General features: G+C 33.3%; 3 protein-coding genes across 3 annotated transcripts; all 3 read left to right on the forward strand.

Moving 5' to 3' along the window:
- Positions 1–8,598: 8,598 nt before the first annotated feature.
- Positions 8,599–11,621, forward strand: LOC109788962 (receptor-like protein EIX2). The gene has a single exon (XM_020347825.3). It carries the CDS (start codon positions 8,772–8,774, stop codon positions 11,382–11,384), a length of 2,613 nt encoding a protein of 870 aa, XP_020203414.2. The 5' UTR covers positions 8,599–8,771; the 3' UTR covers positions 11,385–11,621.
- A 3,129-nt stretch (positions 11,622–14,750) lies between these two features.
- LOC109788953 (pentatricopeptide repeat-containing protein At1g56690, mitochondrial) lies at positions 14,751–19,315 on the forward strand. The gene is made up of 2 exons (XM_020347817.3): positions 14,751–17,499; positions 18,465–19,315. Exon 1 carries the CDS (start codon positions 14,840–14,842, stop codon positions 16,988–16,990), a length of 2,151 nt encoding a protein of 716 aa, XP_020203406.1. The 5' UTR covers positions 14,751–14,839; the 3' UTR covers positions 16,991–17,499; positions 18,465–19,315.
- Positions 19,316–20,974: 1,659 nt separating this feature from the next.
- Positions 20,975–27,191, forward strand: LOC109788955 (ZIP metal ion transporter family). The gene is made up of 6 exons (XM_020347819.2): positions 20,975–21,206; positions 21,326–22,020; positions 22,465–22,749; positions 23,579–23,707; positions 25,830–25,927; positions 26,119–27,191. The coding sequence occupies exons 2-6, from the start codon at positions 21,550–21,552 to the stop codon at positions 26,930–26,932; spliced, it is 1,797 nt and encodes a 598-aa protein (XP_020203408.1). The 5' UTR covers positions 20,975–21,206; positions 21,326–21,549; the 3' UTR covers positions 26,933–27,191.
- The last annotated feature ends 495 nt before the right edge of the window (positions 27,192–27,686 follow it).

Raw genomic sequence — 27,686 nt, forward strand, 5'->3', positions numbered from 1 at the left:
CTATTCTATTCTAGCAAAAAGGATATACGAGAAGTAATGATTATAGCATTTCACATTTTAAGTAGAGTTCCAAATAAAAGTAACAAGATAAACCTCATTTGAGCTTTATAAGAAAGAAAACCTAATTTCAACTACTTAGGGTATATTTGGATGTTAGAAAAAAACAAGTTCCACATTGGTGGGTTTATTTTGTAGCTCCACACTTAGCCTATAAAATAAGGTTTAGTGGTCCCCTTAATAATCATCCCAAAATTTCTCTTTTTCTCTTTATCTACTTTGAGAGCTTTCTCTCAATAGTAGTATTCTTCTATTTTAAGGAGTGAATTTTAGAGTGAAGAGTGGAATAATTTCTCCAATTAGTAAATTTTTTTTTTTATATTGTTTATCGTTTCTTTTTGCTCTTATTTTCTCATCTTTTATTTTAATTGTGTGTTATTATGTTACTCCAGTACCTAACAATGGTATTAGGGCTAATAGGTTATTGGTATTATTTTGCTATGATGCACACTAGTATAGTGTTGGAGAAAATTCTTATTCTTAGTATGTTTTGTGGGTGTTGTATTATTTGATCTGCCACGTCAAAAAAGAATTATTCTTGTTGCTAGATATACAGTGTGGTAGTATGAAAGTGCAAATCTGGAAAAAGTTCTACCAAGAAAAAAACTTAGTATTTAAGTGTGTCCATTAGTGACTCACCTCTCTTTCTTGGAAACTTACCCGGTGTGTACTAGTTCACGGTCTATCATCATTGATCAAGTAGGTGATAAAATTCATGGTGGAAGTTGCATAAGTCGATTTAATTGAGAGAAAAAGAATATAAAAAAATCATGGCAACAAAATATGAGATAGAGAATTTTAAAGGGAATAAATTCTCCCTGTGGAAATTAAAGATAAAAGCAATTTTAAGGAAAGATAATTGTCTTGGTGGAATTGAAGGCAAACTCACAGATATCATAGATGAAAGGTGGAGAGAAATGGATGACAATGTTGTTGCTAATTTTCATTTAGCAATGGCATATTTAGTTTTGTCTAGTGTTGCAAAGAAGAAGATTGTGAAGGAGATTTGGGACACACTCATCAACTCTACACTCTTCAAATGAGTGAGTCCATGATAATAACAGACCACATCAACAATTTGAATACGTTATTCCCTCACCTTACAACATCATTTTTCAACATAATAGAAAATGAATGTGTAGAACTTCTACTTCAAAGTTTTCCAGATTCGTGTGATCAATTCATCATCATTATAACAAATAATAATGTCATTGGTCGTCTATCCTTTGAGGATGTTGCCAGATCTATTCTTGAAAAAGAATCTAGGTAAAAGAATAAAGAAGATAGGCTGGAAAATTCTAAACAAGCACAAGCATTAACAATAATGAGAGGGAGATCAATGGAATGTGATCCTAGTGGGAGTCAAAATCATGGTAGATTGAAATCTCAGGTAAGAAAGAATCTCAAATGCTACAATTGTGGTATGAGAGGGCATGTGAAGAAAGATTGTTGGCATAAGAAGAGTGGAGGGAAGAACTTAGAAGCATTAACCTCTCAAGGTTACATTGTGAGTACCTCAAATGATGTGAAAGTTTTGTATAGTGAAGCAATAATGAGTTTTAGAGGTGGGAAAGTTTTGTACAGTGAAGCAATAATAAGTTTTAGAGGTGGGAGACAACTACATGATTGTTGGATACAGGATTTAGGTGTAATTTAGCACATGACTCCACATTGAGACTAGTTTTGCACTTATGAACCTATCTCAGGAAGATCCATGTTCATGGAAAATGATCATGCCTTAGAAATTGCTAAAATCGATATTGTCAAATTGAAAATGTATGATGGTAGTGTTCAAACAATTCAAGGGGTAACATGTAAAGGGATTGAAGAAAAATTTGTTGTCCATTAGACAATTGGATGACCTCAGTTGCAATATCCACATAAAAGGTAGGTCTTAAAGGTAGTTAAAGGCAATTTCTAGCGATGAAAGTAGAGAAGATCACAACCAATCTATACATGCTTTTGGGAAATATGTTGCAAGAAGCAAATACATCAATTACAACAAGTTAAAAGGAAGCGACGATAATGTAGCATCTTAGATTTGGTCATATGTTAGAGATAGGCTTGAAAAATCATAATCTCCTACTAGGGCTCAAAATCTCTTACTAGGGCTCAAAACGGTAAATTTACCATTTTGTGAGCATTGTTGACAAGCAGATAACATAGATTGAAGTTTGCCAAAATAACTACGAGAAGTAGAGTCATATTTGACTTGACCCATTCTAATGTATGGGAATCATCGAAAGTATCTTTGGGAAGAGTAAAATACTTTTATCATTTATTGATGATTACTATAGGAGAATGTAGGTGTACCCAATCAATAAGAAGTTAGATGTATTTCTAGTATTCAAGATATTTAAAGAACAAGTGAAGCTTGAAACTGGGAAGAAAATTAAGTGCTTGAAAATAGACAACGGAGGAAAATATGTAGATGGTGATTTTTTGGCATTTTGCAAGCAAAAAAGTATTTTAAGGCAATTCACAGTGCCACATGTCTCAACAGAATGGTGTAGTATAGTGGATGAAAAGAACTCTCTTAGATAGAACAAGAACTATGTTGAGAACAGCGGGAGTTGCCAAATCTTTTTGGCCAAAAGTAGTTAAAACTACATGTTACATAATAAATCAATCATTGTCAATAATAATTGGTTTGAAAACAACAATAAAGATGTGGAAAGGCAAACCAACTGATTATTCTTTACATGTGTTTGGATGTCCTATACCAAGAAAGAACAGAGTTGGATCCAAATTCTAGAAAATGTATATTTTTAAGTCATGCTAACAATGTTAATGGGTATCGCCTATAGGATCCCACTACCCATAAGTTTATTGTTAGCAGGAATATAGTCTTTGTAGAGAATGAACTACAAAAGGAGCATAAAAATGACAGCATTACCAAAGACACTACTATAGTACATGGTGATATAGAAGAAGTCTAGAGAAGTTGACTCTTCTGAAGCAAAATAAGAGAATGAAGATCAAGAACCAAATGAGGCCAATAATGAAGAACTTCAATAAATAAGCATCTTAGCGCTCAGATTATATCATGGAAAGCCATAATGCATATTGTCTTCTAATTGAAGAAGGAGAACCATCAACCTTTCAAAAGGCTCTGAGGAGTTCAAATACTTCTCTATGGATGATAACAATGCAAGAAAAATGGAGATCTTACATAGAAACAAGACATTGGAACTTGTTGAGCTTCTTAAAGGTCAAAAAGCCATTGGGTGTAAATGGGTCTACAAGATCAAATGAGATGGCAATGATCAAGTGGAGCAGTATCGTGCAAGATTAGTGGTTAAAGGGTATGCTTAGAAAGGGGGCATTGATTTCAATGAGATATTCTTGCTAGTTATTCGATTGACCACAATCAAAGTTGTCCTAGCTATATGTGTTGCATTTGATTTACATTTTGAACAATTTGATGTAAGAATGTTTTTCTTCATGGAGAACTTGAAGAAGAAATATATATGCTCCAACCAGAAGGCTTTAAAGAAAAAGAAAAAGAAAACTTGGTTTGAAGGTTGACTAAATCTCTATACGATCTAAGGTAGGCATTGAGATGTTGGTAGAAGAGATTTGATTCCTTCATTATTAGCCTTGGACACAACAGACTAAGTTCATACCATTACACATACTACAATAGTTTTGTGATAATGATTTCATTATTTTGTTGTTATATGTGGATGGCATGTTGGTGGTAGGCCCCACAAAAAGATCAAATCCAAGAATTGAAGGCACAATTGGTTAGGGAGTTTAATATGAAAGACTTAGCACCAACAAACAAAATTTTAGGGATGAAAATTCACCAAGACAAAAAAGATAGGAAGATTTGATTTTCTCAGAAGAATTATTTAGTGAAAGTCTTACAGGGCTTCAACATGCAATATTGTAAGCCAATTTCTACCCATTTCCTGTCAATTGCAAATTATCCTTAAGTATGAGTCCTAACAATAAAGTGGAGAGGAAGGAAATGCCTCAAGTATCATATGCATCAGTAGTGAAAAGTCTTATGTGTGTCATGATTTGTACAAGACCAAACATTGTACAAGTAGTGGGAGTAATCAGTAGGTTTATGGTAGATTTTAATAGAAAGCATTGGAATGTATTTAAGAGGATCCTTAGATACATCAAAGGAACTTCAGATGTTGCATTATGTTTTGAATAATCAAAATTTATTACAAAGGCTATGCCGATTCGAATTTGAAGGTGATCTGGATAAAAAGAAATCTACTACTTATGTGTTTACACTTATTAGAGGGGTAGTAAGTTGTTGTACAAGTTACAGACGGTTATGGCTCTATCTAGTACAAAATTTGAATACATGCTAGCTACCTAGGCATGCAAGGAAGCATTTTGGATTTAAAGGCTAATGGAGGAACTTGGGCACAAACGACATAAGACCATTTTGTATTATGACATTCAGAGTGCCTCGCACATTGTAAAAAATCCAACCTTTCATTCCAGAATAAAGCACATAGGCATACAAGATCACTTTGTTTGTGAAGTAGTAGAATAAGGAAGTGTGGATATGCAGAAGATTCATACCAAAGATAACTTAGCAAATGTGATGACAAAGTTGGTCAATGACAAGTTTACGTGGTGTCGATCCTCATATAGCCTATAAGAAACATAAGCAACATGGAATGACAAAGAAAGATTAATGTAGGAAGGAGTTGGGTGAATATATGATTAGCTTAATCATAATCTTCAAGTGAAAGAATTGTTAGAAGAAAAAAAGACAAGTCCCACATTGGTGGATTTATTTTATAGCTCCACACTTAACCTATAAAATAAGGCTAATTGGTCCCTTTAACAATTACCTCAAAATTTCTCTTCTCTTTATCTACTTTGAAAACTTTCTCTTAGTAGTAGTATTCTCTGTATTTTTTTTCCTTCAGTAAAGTTTCTTCTATTATGTTTATTATCTAATTTTCTTATCTCTTATTTTAGTTGTGTGTTATTAAATTACTATGTTATCCAGCATTGGGAATTTATTTGCGTTGATTCAAACGAAAAATCTCTCTTTCTAATGTATAAAAGTGTGAAGCAAATTGTAGTTTCTTTTGGTTTAACTTCTGTTTGAGAGGCTATGAATGTCAATATAAACACACATAGTTTAAGCTTTTTTCTTATAAAAATGTTTATTTTAATAAAATAAGTATTTTTTTAATTTTTTGTTGTATTTGTGTAAACTTTTTTTTTAATAAGTAATTTTCTATTTTTTAAGAAACAACTCCTATCTACTTCATAAAAAATTACTTTTTATAAAAATCACTTCTGTAGAAAACTATTTTTATATTTAAACTAACGAACCCACGACTGAAAGTTGTTGTTTAATGGCAAATTGACAATACGACCCCAAACTTAATCTCTAAAGATCTTTGATTATTCTAGCTCTGCTTATGAGTTATGAGTTTCAATTGCTTCTTCCTAACCACCATTGCCTTTGAAGATTTTCGCTCCCTCTTTACACTAATCTTAATCTCAAAAGCATCTCTCATTACAAGATAATAATAATTCATTTGTATTTTAATCTAAGTCTAAAAATTTGACAAAAAATAGAATTATAATATAGTTTCTATTAAAACCACTCTTTAATCAACCAGTAGAGTTGTTCTATTAGTGAGAAACTAGATAGAAGTAATAGGTTTGATTTTTATTATTCTCGTTGTAAATTTATGTTTACTGATTAAAAACACCTTTAAATATGTTTATTTTGAAATAATGGGGACAAACTATTACGAGTAGCTAGATAATGCTATTTTCTGCGTTCTATAAAACTTTGGAAATGAATGGACCGAAGATGACGAAAAACAGTTGTCATTGAGGCTAATGGTTTTGAGACTTGGGACGCTGGCTGTTGTTAGTTTAGATGAGAAATTTTATAAATTTTAAGGAATTTAAAATTTTTAATATTTGAGTTATATTGATTTTAATTTTTATCATTCTTAAAATATTTTATTTGGATAAGTCAATTCAAATTTTTTAAATTTTAAATTATTAGTTTGGATATGATAATTTGATTCTACCATGATAAAATAATTTTAAAAATATATTTGTATGTTAATATTTTTAAATAAAATTTTATAAAAATAAATATTAACCAATTTTTAAATATTTAATAATTTTAAAAATTAATATTAGATAATATTTAATAATTTTAAAAGTATTTTTGAACATTCAATAATTAAAAACATGAAGAGATAAAAGATAAAAGATAAGAGATAAGATAAAATATATAAGTGAAATAAGAAAAAAAATATGAGAAATTTCAAATTCTATTTTTTTTGAGAGAATTTGAAATTCTACTATTTCAAAGAATTTGAAACTATTTCAAAAAATTTCACAAATGCTTAAATTTCAAAAAAATTTGTAAATTCTCCATCTAAATAAAATATTTCATCTCAAAGAATTTAAAATTCTTCAAATAAATGAATTACTCCATTTAAATTTTTCATTCAAACACACTCTAAGCATCTGGAACTGTCTTTAGCCACTCATAGTGTGTATTAGTTTTCACATTAACACACTTTCTAATATCTATTTAATTATTGAATCCAATAATTTTGAATTCAATGGATGTTTAAAAATTCTCAACTATAAAATAAACACGTTCATAGTCATTGTAGGAGAAGAGCATATAACAAATTATAAAGCTATTAAATAATTAAGCATAAATAAATAAATAAAAAACACAGGACTAACTACAATAAGTCAATTTAAACTAATTCATGAAAGACCACTTTATTCATAGGCTCAGATAAATGCCGCCCTTCTATACTATCACATTTGCTTTAACTCACACAAGTTGTCTCAACCTTTTTATTTTCAATGGGTGTGGGATAAGCATTTACAAGAAAAGAAAAAAAAACAATTATAAAATAAGAAAATAAGAAGAAAAATAAAATTAGTTTCTTTATAAGCTAAAAGTAACTTACGAAAAATTAAAAGAGGTTTGGAGAAAATATGAGAGAACTCCAAATAACTAATTTCATTTTAATTCTTCCTAATTTCTTTTTTTTTTTTTCAAGTGTTTTAACATACCCTTATTATTAATGATGGTTTTATAATTAATTCAACTTTATAAAATTATGAGGTGAAAATTGTCTTCGATTATATATTACATTTGACTACATGATTAAATACATATGTGGATGGTTGGATAATTAAAAAAATAATAATGATTAATATATAACATTTTAAGAATGTAAAATTGTGTCTAATTTAATTTTTTAAAACCAACTTTTAATATACAGAACTTCTCTCCAATTATATACTTTACTTTTCTTATATTATTAGTGGAAGTAAAATATCTAATAAATATGATGTGACGAGCTCGTAGTAAGAGCCGCCACTGCTATCAGGTTGCAAAGTCCGCTCCAAGTCAGCTAGAAATAGACGTTGGGCTCACTGTTTTAAAACCCGGATCGTCTCGGCCAGTCGGACCGGTTGGACCGGGAACCGGTGATCCAGCCGGTCTGAATCTGAAGTTGGATCGGTTATGCAGTCGACCCGTTTCAAACCGGATTGAACCGGTCAATTTTCCGGTTCAACCGGTGAACCGGTGGGTCAAACCGGTTCAACCACTTTTTTTTTTTTTTAATTTTTAAGGGACCATAAATTACAAAAATAATAATGAAAATTGAATCTATTAATGAAAAGCAAGGAGTCTTATTAAATATAACAATGACTACTTGTTCTAATATATTTTGTTTGCAATATATACAACTTAAATAAATTTTATAGTATATTATTAATTTTAAATTATATATTTAATAATGCAATATCTATGTAAATATTACATATATTATTTTCTGATATTAATTGCAAGCATATTATATATGTACATATTATTTATATTTTTAATTTGTATTAATATATCGTTTAACATATAATTTTTATGTATTTTTTTACAAAATAAAAATAAAAATAATTTTAAATAAGATAGAAAAATTGAAATTTAAAATAAGATATGAATTTATTAAAATTTATAAGTATAAAATATATTTAATATGAATACTTTTTAATAAAAATAAATAAAAATTGAGTCATGCGGTTCAACTAGTGACCCACCGGTTCAACCTTTGACCCACTGACTCAGTACTTTAACCGGTTCGATGACCGGTCCGAATTTTAAAACTATGGTTGGACTTGATTGTTTTAGAAAGATTGGACAAGATACTATAAACTAAAAAAAAGAAAACAAGTCCATAGAAAATTAGGTACTCATACAACAGTGGTGAGTAATAATTAGTTATGGTTCATGGTATAGTTTCTACAGAAAGGGTCACAACTTGAAAAAAGTGGACAAGGAAGTATGCTCGAAGTTTCATAGTGGGTTGTGTTCACATTCAGCGCAGGTTGTGTTCACATTCACAGCAACTTGCAGTATTATACACACGAAAAAATATTGAACGTGGAAAGGTGGTAGGTGAGTTTGGAAATGCCAGTGAGACGGCTAAAGCTAGAATAGATGCACTATAAATTATAAGGAAAGCTTCAATTTCTTTTGTGTAGAATAATTAATGCCAAGCTTACTTTATTGAATATATTCTATTTTTTTAGATAAATAATATATCATTACTATGACAAGTATACCGTGACTGGACTTTATATATACGTGCTAATATATGTAGTTAGAATCATCAACCATAGAAAAAAGAAAAAGAAAAAAAAAAAGAGTTCTCATTTCCCAAGTTAATCAATCAAGCATGGATTGCTTCACATCACAAATTTCAGTTGTGTTGCTACTCTTGCTATCTGCAATGACATTCCACAATGTCATTTGTAGCGTAAATATGAAGCTTAGTTGCAACGAAAAGGACCAAACTGCACTGCTAATGTTCAAACAAGGTGTGGTAAATAATTCAAACAAGCTCTCCTCTTGGTCCAGTGAAGAAGATTGTTGTACATGGAAAGGAGTCCAGTGTGATAACGTGACAAGAAGAGTTACAAGACTTGATCTGAATCAAGAATACTTGGAAGGTGAAATCAACCTATCGCTGCTTCAAATTGAATTCTTGACTTACTTGGATTTGAGCTTGAATGGATTCACAGGTCTAAGTTTTCCAAACACCCTCAACAAATCACTACTCACACCTTCTAATACTTATGCTAACTTCTCCAACCTCAAGTACCTGGACTTGTCCTTTAATGAAGATCTTCATTTGGATAATCTTCAATGGCTTTCTCAACTTTCTTCATTGAAATGGCTCAATCTCAGTTTGATTAATCTTGAAAATGAAACAAACTGGCTTCAAACCATGGCCATGCATCCTTCCCTTTTGGAGTTGAGATTGGCAAGTTGTTATCTAAACAATATCAGCCCTTCTGTCATGTTTGTGAATTTTTCTTCACTTGTGACTCTTGACCTATCTGGGAACTATTTTGACTCTGAATTACCTTATTGGTTGTTTAATATTAGCAGTGAAATCTCCTATATTGACCTTAATTTCAATACTTTGCAGGGTCAAATACCCAAGAGTTTGTTAAATCTTCAAAATCTTAAATATTTAGGATTGGTTAACAATGAACTTACAGGTCCTATTCCAGATTGGTTAGGGAAACATGAACATCTGCAACATCTTGGTCTAACCGATAACTTGTTTTCTGGTTCCTTTCCTTCAAGTCTAGGAAATCTCTCATCCTTGACCAAATTAACCGTTAGCTCCACTTTGTTGACTGGCAATCTTCCAGACACCATTGGCCAACTTTTTAACTTGAGGAGTCTATACATTGGAGGTTCCTTGTCAGGTGTTCTATCTGAAAAGCATTTTTCCAAACTCTTCAATTTAGAATCACTCATCTTGAATTCAGCTTTTGCATTTGATTTGGACCCCAACTGGATTCCTCCTTTTCAGCTTCATGAAATTAGTTTGAGTAATACAATTCTAGGTCCTGCTTTTCCAGAATGGCTCTACACTCAGAGGACACTAGAAAGTCTAGATGTTTCTTACTCGGGAATTTCATCCATAAATGCAGATAGGTTTTGGAGCTTTGTAGGTAACATTGGTGCAATCGTCTTGACCCACAATGCAATTAGTGCTGACTTATCAAACGTCACTCTAAATTCTGGATATATATTCATGGCTCACAATAACTTCACAGGAGGGCTCCCAAGGATATCAACAAATGTTTCCATTTTTCATGCATCTAACAATTTCTTGTCTGGATCAATTTCCCAATTATTGTGCCAAAAATCGGGTAGGGGAAAAAACAGATTGAGTTACTTGGATTTATCAGATAATCTTTTGACCGGAGTAATTCCAGATTGTTGGGAGAATTGGAGAGGTTTGGCTTTCCTTTTCCTTGACAGCAATAAGCTAGGTGGTGAAATTCCTCCATCAATGGGTTTGTTAAATGAACTCATTGAAATGAATTTGCATAATAACAACTTGTCTGGGGAGTTTTCACTAGACATGTCAAACTTTACATCATTGGTGTTCATCAACCTTGGAGGAAATAATTTTTCTGGTGCTGTACCAATGAAGATGCCAGAGAGCATGCAAGTGATGATACTCAAGTCCAATAAATTCACTGGCAAGATTCCACCACAACTATGTAGTCTCCCTTCTATACTACAACTAGATCTTTCTCGAAACAAACTTTCTGGATCTATTCCTCCTTGTGTCTACAACATTACTTCCAATGATGGTGCAAGAACAGGTCATTTTCAGTTCACTCTTGATTTGTTTTGGAAAGGTCGAGAGATGGTGTATCACGACACTGGAATATTGAGAAATCTAGACGTTTCATCAAACAACCTGTCTGGAGAAATTCCACCAGAACTTTTTGGCCTCACTCAATTGTTGTTCTTGAACTTGTCTAGAAACAATTTCATGGGAAAGATACCAAGCAAGATTGGTGGCATGAAAAATTTGGAGTCCCTTGATCTCTCCAACAATCATCTTTCAGGGGAAATTCCTGCAGCTATCTCTAATCTGTCTTTCCTAAGTTATCTCAATCTTTCATACAATGATTTCACTGGACAAATTCCACTAGGGACTCAGCTTCAGAGTTTTGATGCATGGAGCTATGCTGGGAATCCCAAACTTTGTGGACTTCCCTTAACAAAGAATTGCTCTAAGGAAGAAAATGATCACAAGGCAAAGCAAGGTGGACCAAACGGCTCTGAAAATGACTCACTCTATCTTGGAATGGGAGTTGGATTTGTTGTTGGCTTATGGGGAGTTTGGGGTTCTTTGTTTCATAGGGCATGGAGACACAAATACTTTCGGATACTGGATCATATTCTAGACTCTATCTATGTGTTTGTAACTCTAAAGTTAAATAAGTTTCGTGAAGTAAGATCAAGTTCTAGATGAAGTAAAAGTGTTTGAATGAGCTTTTTAGAAAATAGAAGAGCTTGGAAAAGTGGTAATGTGAAGGCACTTCAATAACTCATTTTGTGATTGGATGTACATCTACTTAAATGCTTATCTAAATTAAGCAGTGTTTGTCATTTGGTTGTAATGAAGTTACTAAAACGGACATACATAAAAGGTTATTTATTTTGAATATTAGTAAAAAGTAATGAATGTTATTTGAGAGTTTTGCTGTAATGGTATGGTGATTTTCTAACTAACAAATTTAACATCGCAACAAAAGTTGGACAAGGAGGTTTATCGAACTGTCTAATCTATTGAGGCAATGAATGTAGTGTTTGATATGGCTATTGCTCCGGTGCCCTCTTATTTGAAGGGATTTTGGTGCCCCTCAGTACAAAAGTTGGGTTTTTAGGGGCAATAAGGTAAATTGATAAATTGATCAATTTACCTTATTGCCCCTAAAAACCCAACTTTTGTACTGAGGGACACCAAAACCCCTTCAAATAAGAGGGCACCGGAGCATTCCCCCTTTGATATATTATATATATAAATAAATATTATATTTGAATATATAAATTATATTTTAGATTTAAGATAATAAAAATTATATTGTGACACAAATTTTAAATTATTAATAATTTATTTTAAAATATTAAATTTAATTTTCTAAATAGATATAATAAAAAAATGAACTAAATAAAATATTATAAAAATTTCTAAAAGCACTCTGATGAAAGATAGGTTATAGAAATCTATAAAAATATTCGCATTGAAAAATAAATCTTAAAAATATTTTCGTGCAACATTCGCATTAATGAAAGTTTATACTTTATTTATAGAACTTTTAACATCTTCATGTCATCTTTTCCATGACTACATCACACTTAATTTTATAGAGTTTGCTTTTTTTTTTATCACGTGTGATTTTTTTTTAAATAAGTTGTCTTCCAACATTTTAAGAATTTAATTTTTAGTTTTTTTAATTCTTTTCAAAAATTTAATTTTTTATTAATTTTTCATCACATAAATTAGTTATTAAGATTAAGTTTTCTATATTAAATGATGATGTGTACTAATAATTAATAATTGACTTAACTTGATGCTCATATGATTCTTAGTAGATATCAAATTATATGATTGAGTTTTTATTCCTCATAATCATAATAATAAAGAGTTATTTTCATAACATTTATTTTTTTATAAAAAAAAGTCGGTTCATGAATTAATAGAAAAATTATGTGTTATATAATTTGTCTTCTATTAGATAATAATTCAATCAGTCATGATTTATTAGCATTCATTATTAGTTAATAAAGAAAATTTAACTCCAATGACTAATTTATAAGAAAAAAAAAATAATGACAAACTAAAAATTGAAAATGATGAACTAGTCATGTAAGTAAGATGATAGGTTTGATGAGTGTGTGGTAAGTTGAATGTGTTGTAAAGTTGTAAGTTGTATAATTACTTAAGTTGATTTATGTTGTTTGCTCAAGATGCGAATGTTGTAAAGATGTATGTTGTTTACATTGTTTAAGTTGACATGTTGTGAAGTTGAAAGTTGAATGTTGCATTATTGTATGTTGTTAAAGCTATTAAGTTGAATATTGAAAGATGAATAAGTTGTTAAGTTAATAAGCTATAGATATGTGGGTTAGATATATATCTTAGCTACAATATGTAGAAACTAGAGGGGAGTTAAAAATGTTTTTGAATTTAATATCCCATTATGCAGATATACATTGCTATGCTCCGAAAGCCCGGTTGAACCCTTCAATAGGTAAGTTGGCCTCTAAATGGGTAAGTTGTTTTTCAATTGTCTCCTTTAGGTTTTATGTGGTATTCGTGTGTGAGCAAGATCAAGACACATGTGTATAAAACGATCAACCAAGTAAAGTATGAAATCGGAGGTTAAAATCCCTAACCTTATCAGAGGACTGTGGTATTTGGAGGGTAGTTGGTGAACTAATCTCATAAGTGACTTAGTTAAGCTAGCTAATATCGTGGTAGGCTCATATCCAAACTGTTTTACCTTAACATAGTAACATACTTCCTTGTTTAAGTGACAAAACATGAGAAATCAAACTAAGTTGTTTATACCTGCCTCTCTTATGAGGCTTGACACTGTACTATACTTGACTTAGTTGAGATAGGTCTAACACTATGATTCGATAGGGATCAGACACTTAAATTGTTCACCTCAGTTGTAAGAGATCTTCGTAGTTGATATACATGATGACACATTAGTTGTATTTATATATATGTAGATTATGTCATTTTGTTAAAGGTATTGAGGTGGATGATAATCAAATGAGTGTTTGTGTTGTTCTATGTTGTTTATCATGTACTAATGATATAATTGTACATGTTTGGTAATATGTATATGTGCAAACTGAAAGTGATTAAGTTGAAGGTGTAAAGATGTAGGAGCCATTATCTAATGAAAGTTGTGAGTGTGATATTGTCTAATGACCATATGTTGTATTTTGTCTATAATGAAGTTACCTAGTTGTACACGTTGTTTCAGTGTCTTAAGTTGTACGACGAGACCTAATATGATGTAATGAATGATGTTCATTTTAAGTTGTTTATGTTGCATGTTGTTGTATGATATTAACTTTGTATCACAAATTTATCTTGTGTTTTTTCTTATGGTTTGAGACTGCTATAATTATATTTGATTTGGGAGTAGGACAAGATTAGCGAGCCAAATGGTGTTGTGTGATGATGAGTCACATCGGAGGTGACTCTCTTTTGGATGTTGTTATCCTAAGGTAACTAGATTTTGTATAGACGTTAGACTAACGATTAGGTTTATCGTATGTATAGTAGTTACTTCTTTTGTCTCAAGTATGTATATATGTTCAAGAACAATCATTTTATTTCTTACAAATATAACTGCTTACATGAGATTTACCTACTTGTTGCATAATGTTCTAGACGGACTAATGTTTGATGTTAATCCTTCTGTTTAATTGTTGTTGGATTGTAATAAGTGGTGTGATCAGGCGAGTCGTTACAATTAATTTCATTCGTAATTAATTTTATAAATATTTACACAAAAACATACTTAATAGTATTTGTGGACGTAAATTTAGACAACAAAAATAATGAAAATTTCATTTTAAAATTAAGAAAATTATATGATATTTATAAATAAAAAAAATTAAAAAAAAATTAGACATTTCAATCTCAATCTCATTATACATGACAAATTATATTTAAATGGAAGTGTACAAAAATATTAACTATAAGTGTACTTAAATTAAATACTTATGTTTGTAAGAATATATTATTTTAAAGAAAATATAAAATTAAAAATATTTGCTTGAAGAAAAATGTATTCCCGTGATTTTTCCTTCAAAATGGAGCACTAGAACTAGAACTAGAACTAGAACTAGAACGTGTCCTTAATAATATTGATGGTTATAAGGAGGAAACAGTAATGGTGCATGCTTTGCATTCATAAGTACATGGGTCACTATGGTCGCGCCACTCCGCTATGGAACACGCTGTTGCAAGTGAGACCACACTGCACCAATGCATGCGCCATCGCACGCTACGCTCGCAGCGGCCAACTCGACCACGCACGGAAGGTGTTCGACGAAATGCCTCTCCCTCACAGAACCATCTCTTCGTGGAACTCCATGGTCGCCGCGTACTTCCAAGCCCGCCAACCGCACGAGGCCCTCCACCTGTTCGAGAAAATGCCCCACAGAAACACAGTCTCGTGGAACGGCCTCATCTCCGGCCACATCAAGAACGGAATGCTGCGCGAAGCGCGCAGGGTGTTCGACGCAATGCCCGACCGCAACGTCGTCTCCTGGACCTCCATGGTGCGCGGCTACGTGCGCGGCGGCGACGTCGCCGAAGCGGAGCGCCTATTCTGGCAGATGCCACACAAGAACGTGGTGTCGTGGACCGTCATGCTTGGTGGGTTGCTGCAGGAGGCTCGCATTGAAGACGCCCGCAGGCTGTTTGATATGATGCCTGAGAAGGATGTGGTGGCGGTTACCAGCATGATTGGAGGGTATTGTGAGGAGGGTCGATTGGATGAGGCGCGTGCGCTGTTCGATGAAATGCCGAAGAGGAATGTGATTACTTGGACCGCTATGGTTTCCGGGTATGCGAGGAATGGGAGGGTGGATGTTGCCAGGAAGCTTTTTGAAGTGATGCCGGAGAGGAATGAGGTGTCCTGGACGGCTATGCTTATGGGGTATACTCATAGTGGGAGGATGAGAGAGGCTTCGGAGCTTTTTGAGGCGATGCCGGTGAAGGCGGTTGTTGCTTGCAATGAGATGATCATGGGGTTTGGGCTTGATGGGGATGTGGATAGAGCAAGGCATGTGTTTGAGGGAATGAAGGAGAGGGATGATGGAACTTGGAGTGCCATGATTAAGGTGTACGAGAGGAAAGGGTGTGAGTTGGAAGCGTTGGGTTTGTTTGGGAGAATGCAGAGAGAAGGGGTTGCGCTGAATTTCCCTTCGTTGATTAGTGTTCTCTCTGTGTGTGCCAGCCTGGCGAGTCTTGACCATGGCAGGCAGGTCCATGCTCAGTTGGTGAGATGCGAATTTGATCAGGATTTATATGTTTCCTCGGTCTTGATTACGATGTATATTAAGTGTGGTGATCTTGTGAAAGCAAAACGGGTTTTTGACAGGTTTCCTTTGAAGGATGTTGTTATGTGGAACTCTATGATCACGGGTTATTCTCAGCATGGGTTGGGAGAGGAAGCTTTGGATATTTTCCATGACATGTGCTCCTATGGAGTTCAACCAGATGATGTTACCTTCATTGGAGTTCTTTCAGCTTGTAGCTATAGTGGCAAGGTGAAAGAAGGGCTAGAATTGTTTGAATCAATGAAATGCAAATATCGAGTGGAACCTGGAATTGAACACTATGCTTGCCTGGTTGATTTGCTAGGTCGAGCTGGGCAGGTGAATGATGCAATGAAACTAGTAGAAGAGATGCCTATGGAACCTGATGCTATTGTTTGGGGTGCATTGTTAGGAGCATGCAGAACCCATATGAAGCTAGATTTGGCTGAAGTTGCAGTTAAGAAACTTGCCCACCTAGAACCCAAAAATGCTGGACCTTATGTCTTGCTCTCAAATATGTATGCATCTAGAGGAAGATGGGGGGATGTTGAAGTCCTTAGGAAAAAAATAAAAGCTAGAAGTGTTATCAAATTGCCTGGCTGTAGTTGGATTGAGGTGGAGAAAAAGGTACATATGTTCACTGGGGGCGACAGCAAGGGCCACCCTGAGCAGCCTATTATCATGAAAATGTTGGAGAAGATAGGGGGATTGTTAAGGGAAGCTGGGTACTGTCCTGATGGTAGCTTTGTTCTTCATGACGTGGATGAGGAAGAGAAGACACATAGCTTGGGTTATCATAGCGAAAAGGTAGCCATAGCATATGGACTCCTAAAAGTGCCTGAAGGTATGCCAATTAGAGTTATGAAAAATTTGCGGGTTTGTGGTGATTGCCATTCTGCGATTAAATTGATTGCAAAAGTCACTGGAAGGGAGATCATTTTGAGGGATGCTAATAGATTTCATCATTTTAAGGATGGTTACTGTTCATGCAAGGACTATTGGTGATTCCTTGAAACACGTATGGCATAAGATTTGAAAAAGCTGTTGGAATAGAGGGTTGCTCTGTCCCTGAGCATGATGGGCTTAGATACTGTGTACTTTGGTGGGCCGTATTTTACAGTCAAACAGAAGCTCATTAGTACAAATTGCAATTGTAATATACACTACCGAGTAATTTTGTACATTCTGCTCATCTGCTGACAGCATCATTTGGGATTATCATTAAAGAAAGAGATCTAATGCTTATACCGTTTGCAGCCTCAAAAGTTTGTATTCAAAATTTAAAATAGATGGAATTAAAGCATGTGCTTTCAAAGAATTGGCACTTGATTGATGCCAATTGCTGACAATTTTAGTGGCTCAACTGAAGCAGTCCAAGGCGGATATGAGAATGTTTTAAACTGGTGTTGGTATGGATATGCTCTGACCCATATACCACTATAACTGGAGTTGTGTTTCTGGAACTTTTGATGAGGATGCAACCTATATCACATTGTAAGAACATTAATTGCAAGGTAACCATTTAGTAGCACCAGAAACCACTTGATACTCTTGTTTTATCTGTTCTACTTTAGCCACATTGTATTTTAAAGTTTTATAAAGGATAATAATGAGGGTTGATAGAATACTGTTAATTTCCTTACTGAAATAGGTTGTTTTCCCTTCTTATCTTCGCACCTGAAAGCAACTTTTGAAGCTATGTAAAACTATAATGTCCTGTTTGTTTTGTTATAAAGGTGTGCTTAGACAGATAACTGAATTACCAGCTTGTTAAGATAACTCTTTTTGGCTAAAAATTATCCCAAAATTCTCGTTCAATTGCCTACAAAATGCTATTAATTGAAAATTTTGAATTAAGCCAGTCTTTTTAGGTATGAAGTCCTCACTCTTTAATTTGCATTTCTTGTGTGAGAAATAGTGTCCAGTGAATAAAGCTTGTTTATTTTGGCATACTTTTTAAAATTTTTGACAACAGAATGGTTTGCTTCCCTCCAATTGATTGTATTGAGGGATTAACTTTGGCACTCGGTTGTTAACTTGTTTCCGTGACAATACTCAGAAGAGTCTATCATGATACATCATAGATCAGGGATTATATCCTTAACATGTTGCCAGACTCTGAATCTAGTTATGAGAGATTTTTAACTTCTTTTTTTTTTTGATAAATGAGAGATTTTTACTTAGAATGATAGTATACACAATGTATGAAGACACATCATTATTTTAATTACAATGTAGTTGTTTAGCATCAAAATTTGTACCATTATTTAATATAAAATGATGTTTTAGCATATAATTAGCTTAGTGTGTACACAACTTAAATAAATCGAGTTTACACAAGAATTTCTCACATTGAATGTAATGCATATTCCCAACATTCCATTTTCAGGAGGCTAATTTGTCTATTCCTGCCATTGTTCCTCACTTACTCACTTATGTCGTACTAGGATCCATGACATAGTATTTGTTTTTTATGCAGAAAATTGGAAGAGGCAGTTGACGCTTGAGGATATAAGATTGGAATCTAAGATGATGTTACAACAGAAATTTGCATAACCTTGTGATGTGCTTAAACTGAAATTTGCCTCAACTCGGAAAGAATTCAAACAACAATCTCCCGAACCCAGCATATGCTCCTGCTGTATGATTTAATTGGGACATATAGATGATAATTCATAAAGAATTTAGGGCAAAATTCTTATCAATCTGGCATCATATTCTCCATTATAGACAAAAGTATGGGTTCCTACTGTCCGATTTCATTGAGAGGTTCTTATTTCTTAACATTGGCACTCATTTGTTGCTATGAAAACACACACAGACCCATCAAAGATGAGCTAGAAAAAAATATTGCGATGCTGCCGGGAACAGTTTTCTTTCTGCGATGTTACTTCTTATTATAATAGCCAAGTGGCATCATCAGCATTCTACATGATATGAGAGGACGAGTAACTCTCTTCACCAGTCTCAGAAAGTGGTCCTGTCTGGGGTCATTACATTCATTATACCTTGTTGATCCAATTACGATAACTGTATATCAGCTTGTTTGATGGAGTCAACCCCTTGCCTTCCTAGGCATGATTCCATCATTGTTAAGCATGGTCTATTCTGTTTTTTACTCAACCCGAAAACACCCATATCCTTTGCACTTTGAGTTTGAGCTGAGCTGTTTTTGGTTGTTGAATGTAGACTATTGACCGTGCTATAATTATTGTGGGTGGTGGAATATGATTTTTTTGTGTAATCTTTAAAAGTGTTTGTAGTTCAACTTATTGATTTTATAAATAAATAAAAGGTTTGACTATGAGAACAATGAAATTAAGGACAAAACCATGGTAGATGCAATTAATAGTGTTAAATTAATGTATGATTCAATTAAGATTGACCTGCTCGTGTGTTTGAGATCTATATTGCCCATAGAATGATAGTTCATGGTATTGCAAGATATATTTCCTGATGTACGTTACCTTTGTAGATGCACTTAATAGTGTTCAATGATTAGAGAAAAATGAGATGAAAAACAAACAGGCAAGATAATGAGTGTATCGACACATAATGAATCTAGGTGCTGATACATAATGAGATGTAGGTGATTCAGCTTTTTAGTTATTTTATTTTACTCTACTTTTGTGCAAGGAAAATCCATAATAAAACCTTAGTAAGAAAAAGAAGAAATACAAATGTTAAAATACTTTTTTTAATCATTATACTTTTACTTACTTTATACTTTAATTTTTATAGTTTAAAATAGATATTTTTAAACCTTATATTTATTTTTATTAATTATTTTTAGTCTCTATAGTTTAAAATATATTTTCTAGTCTTTATATTTATTTTTTTTAGTCATTATTTTTAATTTTTTATAACATCGTGTCTTCATAGTAAATATCTCAATTGTGTGAAGGTAAAAAAGAATTATTTTTAACAATGAACACGTAGATGAAGGTAAAAAAAGAGATACAAAGCGTAGAGAAACATGATTTAGAATAATTTCAGTAAAATAAATTTGATATTAGAGATACAAAGTTAAATTAATATTTTTGTCATGTTAATAAAAAAATTAATAATAAAGACTAAATTTTTTTTAAAAAAAGTTATAAATATAAAGACTAAAAAATCTATCTTAAACTATAGAGATTAAAAATGATAAATATATGAACTAAAAATGGTTATTTTAAATTATAAAAACTAAAAAGTAAAGTAAGGGAAGTTATAAAGATTAAAAAAAATATTTTAACTAAATAAAAATAAGAAAAATAAACAAAAAGGATTCATGTCTTTCCCTTAGTTAAGACAACAACAAGAGAAAAATTAGATACTTCTATATCATAATAATAAGTATTATATTTAAAGAAATAATAAATTTTAACATAAATATCATATTAACTTTTTAATATAATATTAGTAATTTATTTTTTTTATTTATATCTCTCTTAATAACTTTGTACTATTCTTTTTTATTAATTTATTAATTTTTTAATGTATAAAATAGGACGATACTTATTTACAAGGAGATCAGTATTTCTTTATCTTTTTATATCTTGTATTACTGTATACAAATATTCCAAAATGGGCTAATCTCTTAAAAAAAAATCATACATCCACAATTCACTAAATTATACGTTTATTCAAATTAATTCTAACATATTAAACTAGAATTATTATTTTGCGCTAGAACATTTTCGAAAACATTCTTCAATGAGAGTTTAAAAAAATTAACTTATTATGTATTTCGATTTTTATTTGTCATATAATTATTTATGGATTGAATTTTAATATTTTTAAATAAATTATTAATAAATAAAAATAATCTTATAATATATTATAAATTCAAAAAATAATTTATATATTTTAAAAAAATCTATTTATGTATATTTTAAGTATAATTTGCATATTTAAATATGAAATTTATTATAAATTTTAGTTATATAAAATAAATATTTAAAATGTTAAAATATCGGTATTTAGAAAATCAGCGTTACATCGTGGGTTTTGGTGGGGCTGTGGTGGCCAAATCGGTTCACAGTCACATTCCGGTGACGTCAGCAGCGGTTTCTGCGTGCGCTAAGTCGCTGGTTTCGGTCTCCCCAATTTCCCATTTCCTATTAACGTGATGCTCTCAATTTCTTATCATTAATTGGATTAGGGTTTTCATAAAGTCTTCTCCTTTTCCTTCGTTCTGTGCCTCTTTGATTCCCTTCCGTAGCGATCACCCTAACATGTATGTCACCCTCACCCTTTAACTATTCAATTCCGATTTGTTTTTCTTCAAATATAACCCAATGCTTTTGTGTCTTATGAATTTTGGGTTTTTGGGTTGTGTTGTATTTGTATCAACAGGTAGGTTGGTCATGAGGTGCAAACCCTACACCAAATGCTGACCTCTTGCATTTGGAGTGCCTTTTCAAATTGCATTCTTTGTGGAAATTGATACTGACGGGTGTTTTCTGAAATAAGCTGGGATAATAGAAGCTCATGGAGTTGTAGTTGCAGCTGCTGGGAATTTTGATTTGGGGCTATTGGCTTAAAGGAGGTGCTACTTCAGATAGTGGTGTATTTTGCACATGGCTCCAAATCTGAGGCTGAGGTTATGTGTTCCCTTGTTGTTTTTGTTGTTGAGTTTTTTCTTGAATTCAAATGCGGAATTGGATCATCAAGTTTCCGATAAGGTCATAGCTGCTCCTCATAAAGATGTAGGGACTAATGTAATTGATGGGACTGGTGTAGAGAATGTTTTTAATTTTGATAATGCCAATAATGTGGTGGGTAGTAGGAAGGGTGGAAGCAGTAAGGTTTCAGTTTCAACGGTCGCGTTGTTTACACTGGCAATGGCAGCTGCCACCGGTTTAGGTGCTGTGCCCTTCTTCTTTGTGGAGCTTGATCCACAGTGGGCTGGTTTGTGCAATGGAATGGCTGCAGGTGTTATGTTGGCTGCAAGCTTTGATCTAGTACAGGAAGGGCAGGAGTATGGTGCTGGAAATTGGGTTGTCATTGGAATTCTAGCCGGTGGAATTTTTATTTGGCTATGTAAAAAGGTGATGATGATTTTTCCTTTCTCTATATTGCTTAACAGATGTTGCTTGGTGTTGCAGTTTTTCTTCAGCACTGCTTCTATGCATTGTACATGTCCTGTTCCTCGATGTTTCTATGCGTGGATGCTACATTGTTGATATGAATAAGTTTCACATCAACAATGATTTAGGATAACAAAAATAAAAATTGACAATGGGTGTTCTTATTCACATCACTTGTACAAGTCACCTCTATTAATTTTTCAGTGAATTTTCATACCAATCTTCTGCTTGACAAATGTTAGCAAAATTAACAAAGTGATTATTAATTATGTGGAGTGCTTCTCCTCTTTTTCTGTTAGTCCGGGATGCATTTTTATTGTGTAATTCACAAATTTTATTCTACGAATCCTATATCTATAACTTTCTCATTTGTGTCGTACTCTTTCTCTTGGGTTTTGGCTTCAGTTCCTTGAGCAATATGGGGAAGTAAGCATGTTGGATTTAAAAGGTGCTGATGCTACCAAAGTTGTTCTTGTTATTGGAATAATGACTCTCCACTCTTTTGGGGAGGGATCTGGCGTTGGGGTATCATTTGCTGGGTCAAAGGGTTTCACTCAAGGCCTGTTGGTAACTCTGGCTATTGCGGTACACAACATACCAGAGGGATTAGCTGTGAGCATGGTGCTGGCATCAAGGGGTGTCTCTCCACAGAATGCCATGTTATGGAGCATAATTACATCTTTACCCCAGGTAGCCCTTAATTTAAGATTTTAACTATCTTAACTTATCAAGGAGAAAATTATTTTGGCTTAGTCAGCATGTCACTATGAAGAGTTACCTTTATGAGGTATATACTATAACTTTGCATTCCCTTTAGCCCACCACTGTAAACCCTGTGCTTACATTATCGTTAGGAATAAAATGATTGGATGGGTCTCATTTACTCCATTTTGTTTTGATATGCTTTTAGACTTGATCTGATTCAAGTGAGGTGTAATATGTTGCATGATTAGGCCAGTACCATTTGTAGTAGTGCATTTCACTGATTGTTAGTGGCATCCAACCTAAGAGAACTACTCTTTGTACTATTACATAGACCATCAATGATTTGGTAGAGTCCTTTAAATTCTCAATATTCTTGTATGTAATTAAATCACATTCCTTGTCAAATTGCTTTTTCATGGTGCCAAGTTGCAATGCTGGTGGGCATCTAAGAGGTTTAGTGTTACTGTTAATCCTTATGTCCTAATAATTTATTGAATATTAAATGGTTTAATATGCCTGAATGCCTGAAATAAATAAATTGCTTCATTAGTGGATGAAATATTGCTATCATTTGGGCCTTAGGCAATGCATAGACTAATTGTGATGTTTAATAGATCTAGTTGCATGCACTTAACAGTAGCCTAGACACGTTTAATTGGTGAGTCTTAGTATGTTTCATTTGTTGAACTCATGAAATAAATGTTAGCATATGCAAGGATAACAAATTTTTATGTCAATGTGGGTTTAACTTTAAGCTTGTCATTGCTGTCTTTGACCTTATCCTCCTTACATCTTATTCTGTATGTTAATGCAGCCGATTGTAGCTGTTCCTTCGTTTATTTGTGCTGATGCATTCAGCAAGTTTCTTCCTTTTTGTACGGGATTTGCTGCTGGATGCATGATTTGGATGGTTGTTGCGGAAGTGCTTCCTGATGCTTTCAAGGTTATTTCCCATTATAATTTTACGCCAAAGATATTCTCATATTATCATTTCCTGCAGCATTTTAAACTTTAAAGACTTAAAATTTGGCTTTTCATGTTTTATTATAATTCTTGTCTTTTTGGCATGGATCAACTCCGAGAGCTTAAGCTGTTTGGTAAAGGCTTGTGAATGGTTTAATACTCGTGCAATCCCTCTAAAACAATGTTCAAACCACCTTGCCCTGTGCTGTAATTTTATTTTATTTTTAACAACAGGGGTGACAAGTATTAAACCATTGTGATGCCATGTTAAAATTGTAGAACAAAATAGGAAGAAGAAAAAACCTGAATAAATGATATAAAATAATGGGTTATGTGTGTTGAAATTATTGGATTTTTATATAGAAGGAAAAAATTGAGAGAAAAGAGACTATGGATAATAATAATAATGATAATGTATTACAATGAGATGTTTTCTTAAAACCTAGAACACTAACCCTTATGTATACTAATCATAATCCTACCAAAATAAAAAACAAATCATGAGATAAGGAAATATGGTAATAAGTTGGTATCTAATAATGATGAGGAAATAGGAAAACTAATATTAAGGATAGTCTAAGATATGATAACATAATTGCATATAACATGCTGAATTTAGAGTGAGGATGGAATGGTTTGAGTGAATAGACATGCAGCATAACACAGTCACACACACACTTCACGGTACAATTTACAAGGCTAAGGATAGATGGGTGCTTCTAAACACTAATTAATCCCTATGATTATTGAATGCATTTGTGATATATGAACTGCATGCAGTTAATCTAACACTCCCCCTCAAGCTAAAGTTTATTAACCTTTATGCTATAAGCTTGTTACAAATAAACCCTTGAAAAGGTTAAAAGAGAGAGAGAGAGAGTATGGTCGCTGGTAAACATGATTATAAAGGCAGCACAGATAAATGACCACTAAATACTCTGTTGGAGTCTTTGCTGTAAAAGGTAGCACAGATAAATGTAGTTGGAAAATGCTCTTCCAAATAAAGAAAGAGAATACTACTAAGTGCTAATGATGGAAGTTGCAACTGGTAACTGCACAGTGCACGAGAATAAAGGCAACAGCACACCCTTGTTCAATTTCCACTGAAGGGTGACAAGATTACACAGCCCAAAATTAGGTGGCAGCTGGACATTGATGCATCTGAGAATGTGCTAGCAGCTGGAGATTAATCTCACCAGGAATGCTGCCAGAAGTTCAGTGGAATAGTCAGCCAATGGTCATATCTAGCTGGAAAAGGTTGCTGGTTGTGGTGGTGGTGGAGGCCAGGGGGAGAGGTGGAAGTAAAACTGTTTGCACAGAAGCATGTAACTGGAGAGAATATTTTGGGACGGATTAGAGCAAGCCAGTGGAAATTAGAACAAGTTGAAACAGGCACCAATCAAAGAGGTTCCATATTTTGGGACCATGACAGTGGAAAGGTTAGGTCAAGTGTGATTGCACTGCTCTGATTCCATGTTGAATTTAGTGTTAGAGAGATAGAAAAGGAGGGGGCATGAAATGCCATTTAGTGAGAACTGAAAAGACACTCAGCTAAGCAAACACGCATACAAATTTACAAGTCTTACTTTAAGTGGGTGCTATTTCCTAAACACCAATTTCTATGAACACTATAACTAGAAGCATTTAACATGTAATGCATGAACTCATTGAAGCCCATGCAGTTATTCTATCATATTAACAAATACTAACCTAATGCTCCTATTTAAATCTAGGTCAAGTACTGGTATCAGATGAACCCTAAAAGATTGATTACTAACATAACAAACCCCCTAACCCATGAATAACCCTATTATTCTAATTGAAAGCTTTTTTTTTGGAGGGGGTGTGAAGCGGATGACAACTTTAACTTATGTATAGGTTGATTGGAGTATGCATTACTTTCTTCTGAAAAAATATCATCCGTTCTCTTAATGGGATTTGCAGGACTTCAGCTGAGTCACATTTTTATTGTGTTGTCTTTTTTTTTTTTTTTTAACTTCTGTTTAATTTAATTGTGTTTTCAGATATATATATATATATATATATATATATATATATATATATATATATCTAAATTAGTTTCTTTTCCTTTTGGATTATAGGAAGCCTCAGCTTCACAGGTTGCATCAGCTGCAACCCTTTCTGTAGCATTTATGGAAGCTCTCAGCACCTTCTTTCAGAATTTCAGTCATGACTACAAGTGAGTTTTGTATGAGATTTCTTTCTGGTTATCAGCTATATTACGTTGTTTGGGTTTTTTCTTGGATGAAATAGTACTAAACATACTTGCTTTGTTTTTAAATTGCAAAATATAGAGATGCAGTAAGTTACTCTCTTTTCTTTCTTCTGTTGCTGTTTTCTTTTCCCTAAATTTTGATTTCTTTGTTACAGCGCTGAGGATGCCTCTGGCTTTTTTGTTTCATTACTTTTTGGCCTTGGCCCTTTACTTGGAGGGGTTATTCTGGTTGCATTTGCTCTTGCTTTTCATCTTCAGCATGCTCTCCTCATGGGCACTGCATGTGGTATTGCCTTTGTTCTTGGTGCCTGGCGTCCAGTGCAGCTTATTTTGTCTTCAAAATTGGGATTTATTCCCGTTTTATTACTTCTTGCAATGGGGGCCGCTTTCATCCATGTTTCTACCTCTGGTGTATTGAAGGTGGCAGCTTCCAAAAAGGCTTCAGTCAATGACTTACCTACACTCACCGGTTTCCCACTTAGCGTTCACACCCTTCAATCATTCATATCGTGTGGTGCAGTCGCATTTCACGCCTTGGCTGAAGGACTTGCATTGGGAGTAGCTGCACCAAAAGCATATGGACTCGGTCGTCACATGGTCCTTCCAGTCTCTCTCCACGGACTTCCTCGAGGTGCGGCTGTGGCTAGCTGCATATTTGGAGCCACTGATAGCTGGCATGGTTCTCTTGCAACAGCTGCCATAATTGGATTTATGGGTCCAATATCAGCAATTGGAGCTATTCTTACTGGCATTGACTATAGTGGTCTTGATCACATAATGGTTCTTGCCTGTGGTGGATTGATACCTAGCTTTGGAAATGTAGTAAAGAGAGCTCTTAGTTTGGATAAGCGGAAGAGCACCTGTGGCCTCATTATGGGTATTGGGTTTGCTACTTTATGTCTAACATTCACTAGGTTGGTTTGCTTACATACACCTTACTGCAATTCTGCACCAGAGGCTGTCAGATAAGAGTCTTACGCTGTTGTAAAAGTTATATACGTTTCTGTAATTCGATTTCCCGAAACATGGTTGCTCTAATTCGAAGAGATCCTTGGTAAAGAAACTAGAAAGAGCAATTTGAACTGGACGCTAAGAGGAAGGCACAGTTTTCATATCTGTCATATTTCAGTGTTTACTTGTATATACATTTTACACATGATCAAAATTTGCCGAACAATGTAAAACACTATTGAGAAATGAAACAGGTGATTTTTCTTTTGGCGGGTTATGTACAAATAGAATCAATATTTTACAGTGTTACTGGCCTATAAGTTATTTTCTTTTATTCCTTTTTTTTTAGGAAGATTTATGACACAGTTGCAAGGTTTTTAAAACGGTCTGTGATCGTAATTGCAGCTGCAATATAAGGATTTTTGAGGTCTTTGCAACCACTAATTGTGGTCATATTATATGCATTAGTCCGTAATTTTTTACGATATTAAAAATTGTAATAAAATTGCAACTATAACTTTTTGCATAATTGTTTACCAACCACAAAATATGCATGATAATTACTTATAACCCATTTCAATTTGTGAGAAAAATTGTTGCAGTAAAATGAAAAATAAAATTCAATTTGTTTGGAAGTTAATAATAGCAAAGTAACGAGATAGGAGAAAATTTATGATTTTATCATTTCAGTGAATTGTTTATAAAGTGTTTTGATATTAAATAAATAAATAAATATTTTTAAAAGAGAAAATTTTAAAAATATAAAAGTTTA

The sequence above is a fragment of the Cajanus cajan genome, chromosome 4, assembly GCF_000230855.2.
Source record: "Cajanus cajan strain Asha chromosome 4, NIPB_CcT2T_4, whole genome shotgun sequence".
NCBI classification, from domain to species: Eukaryota; Viridiplantae; Streptophyta; class Magnoliopsida; order Fabales; family Fabaceae; genus Cajanus; species Cajanus cajan.

Bases quoted from the DNA above. Each gene is read 5' to 3' on its own strand.
- LOC109788962 (XM_020347825.3), top strand. From the start codon at position 8,772: ATGGATTGCTTCACATCACAAATTTCAGTTGTGTTGCTACTCTTGCTA.
- LOC109788955 (XM_020347819.2), top strand. From the start codon at position 21,550: ATGGCTCCAAATCTGAGGCTGAGGTTATGTGTTCCCTTGTTGTTTTTG. The intron at 22,021-22,464 runs GTGATGATGATT...TTTTGGCTTCAG, and splicing joins TTATTTGGCTATGTAAAAAG to TTCCTTGAGCAATATGGGGA. The intron at 22,750-23,578 runs GTAGCCCTTAAT...ATGTTAATGCAG, and splicing joins TAATTACATCTTTACCCCAG to CCGATTGTAGCTGTTCCTTC.
- LOC109788953 (XM_020347817.3), top strand. From the start codon at position 14,840: ATGCTTTGCATTCATAAGTACATGGGTCACTATGGTCGCGCCACTCCG.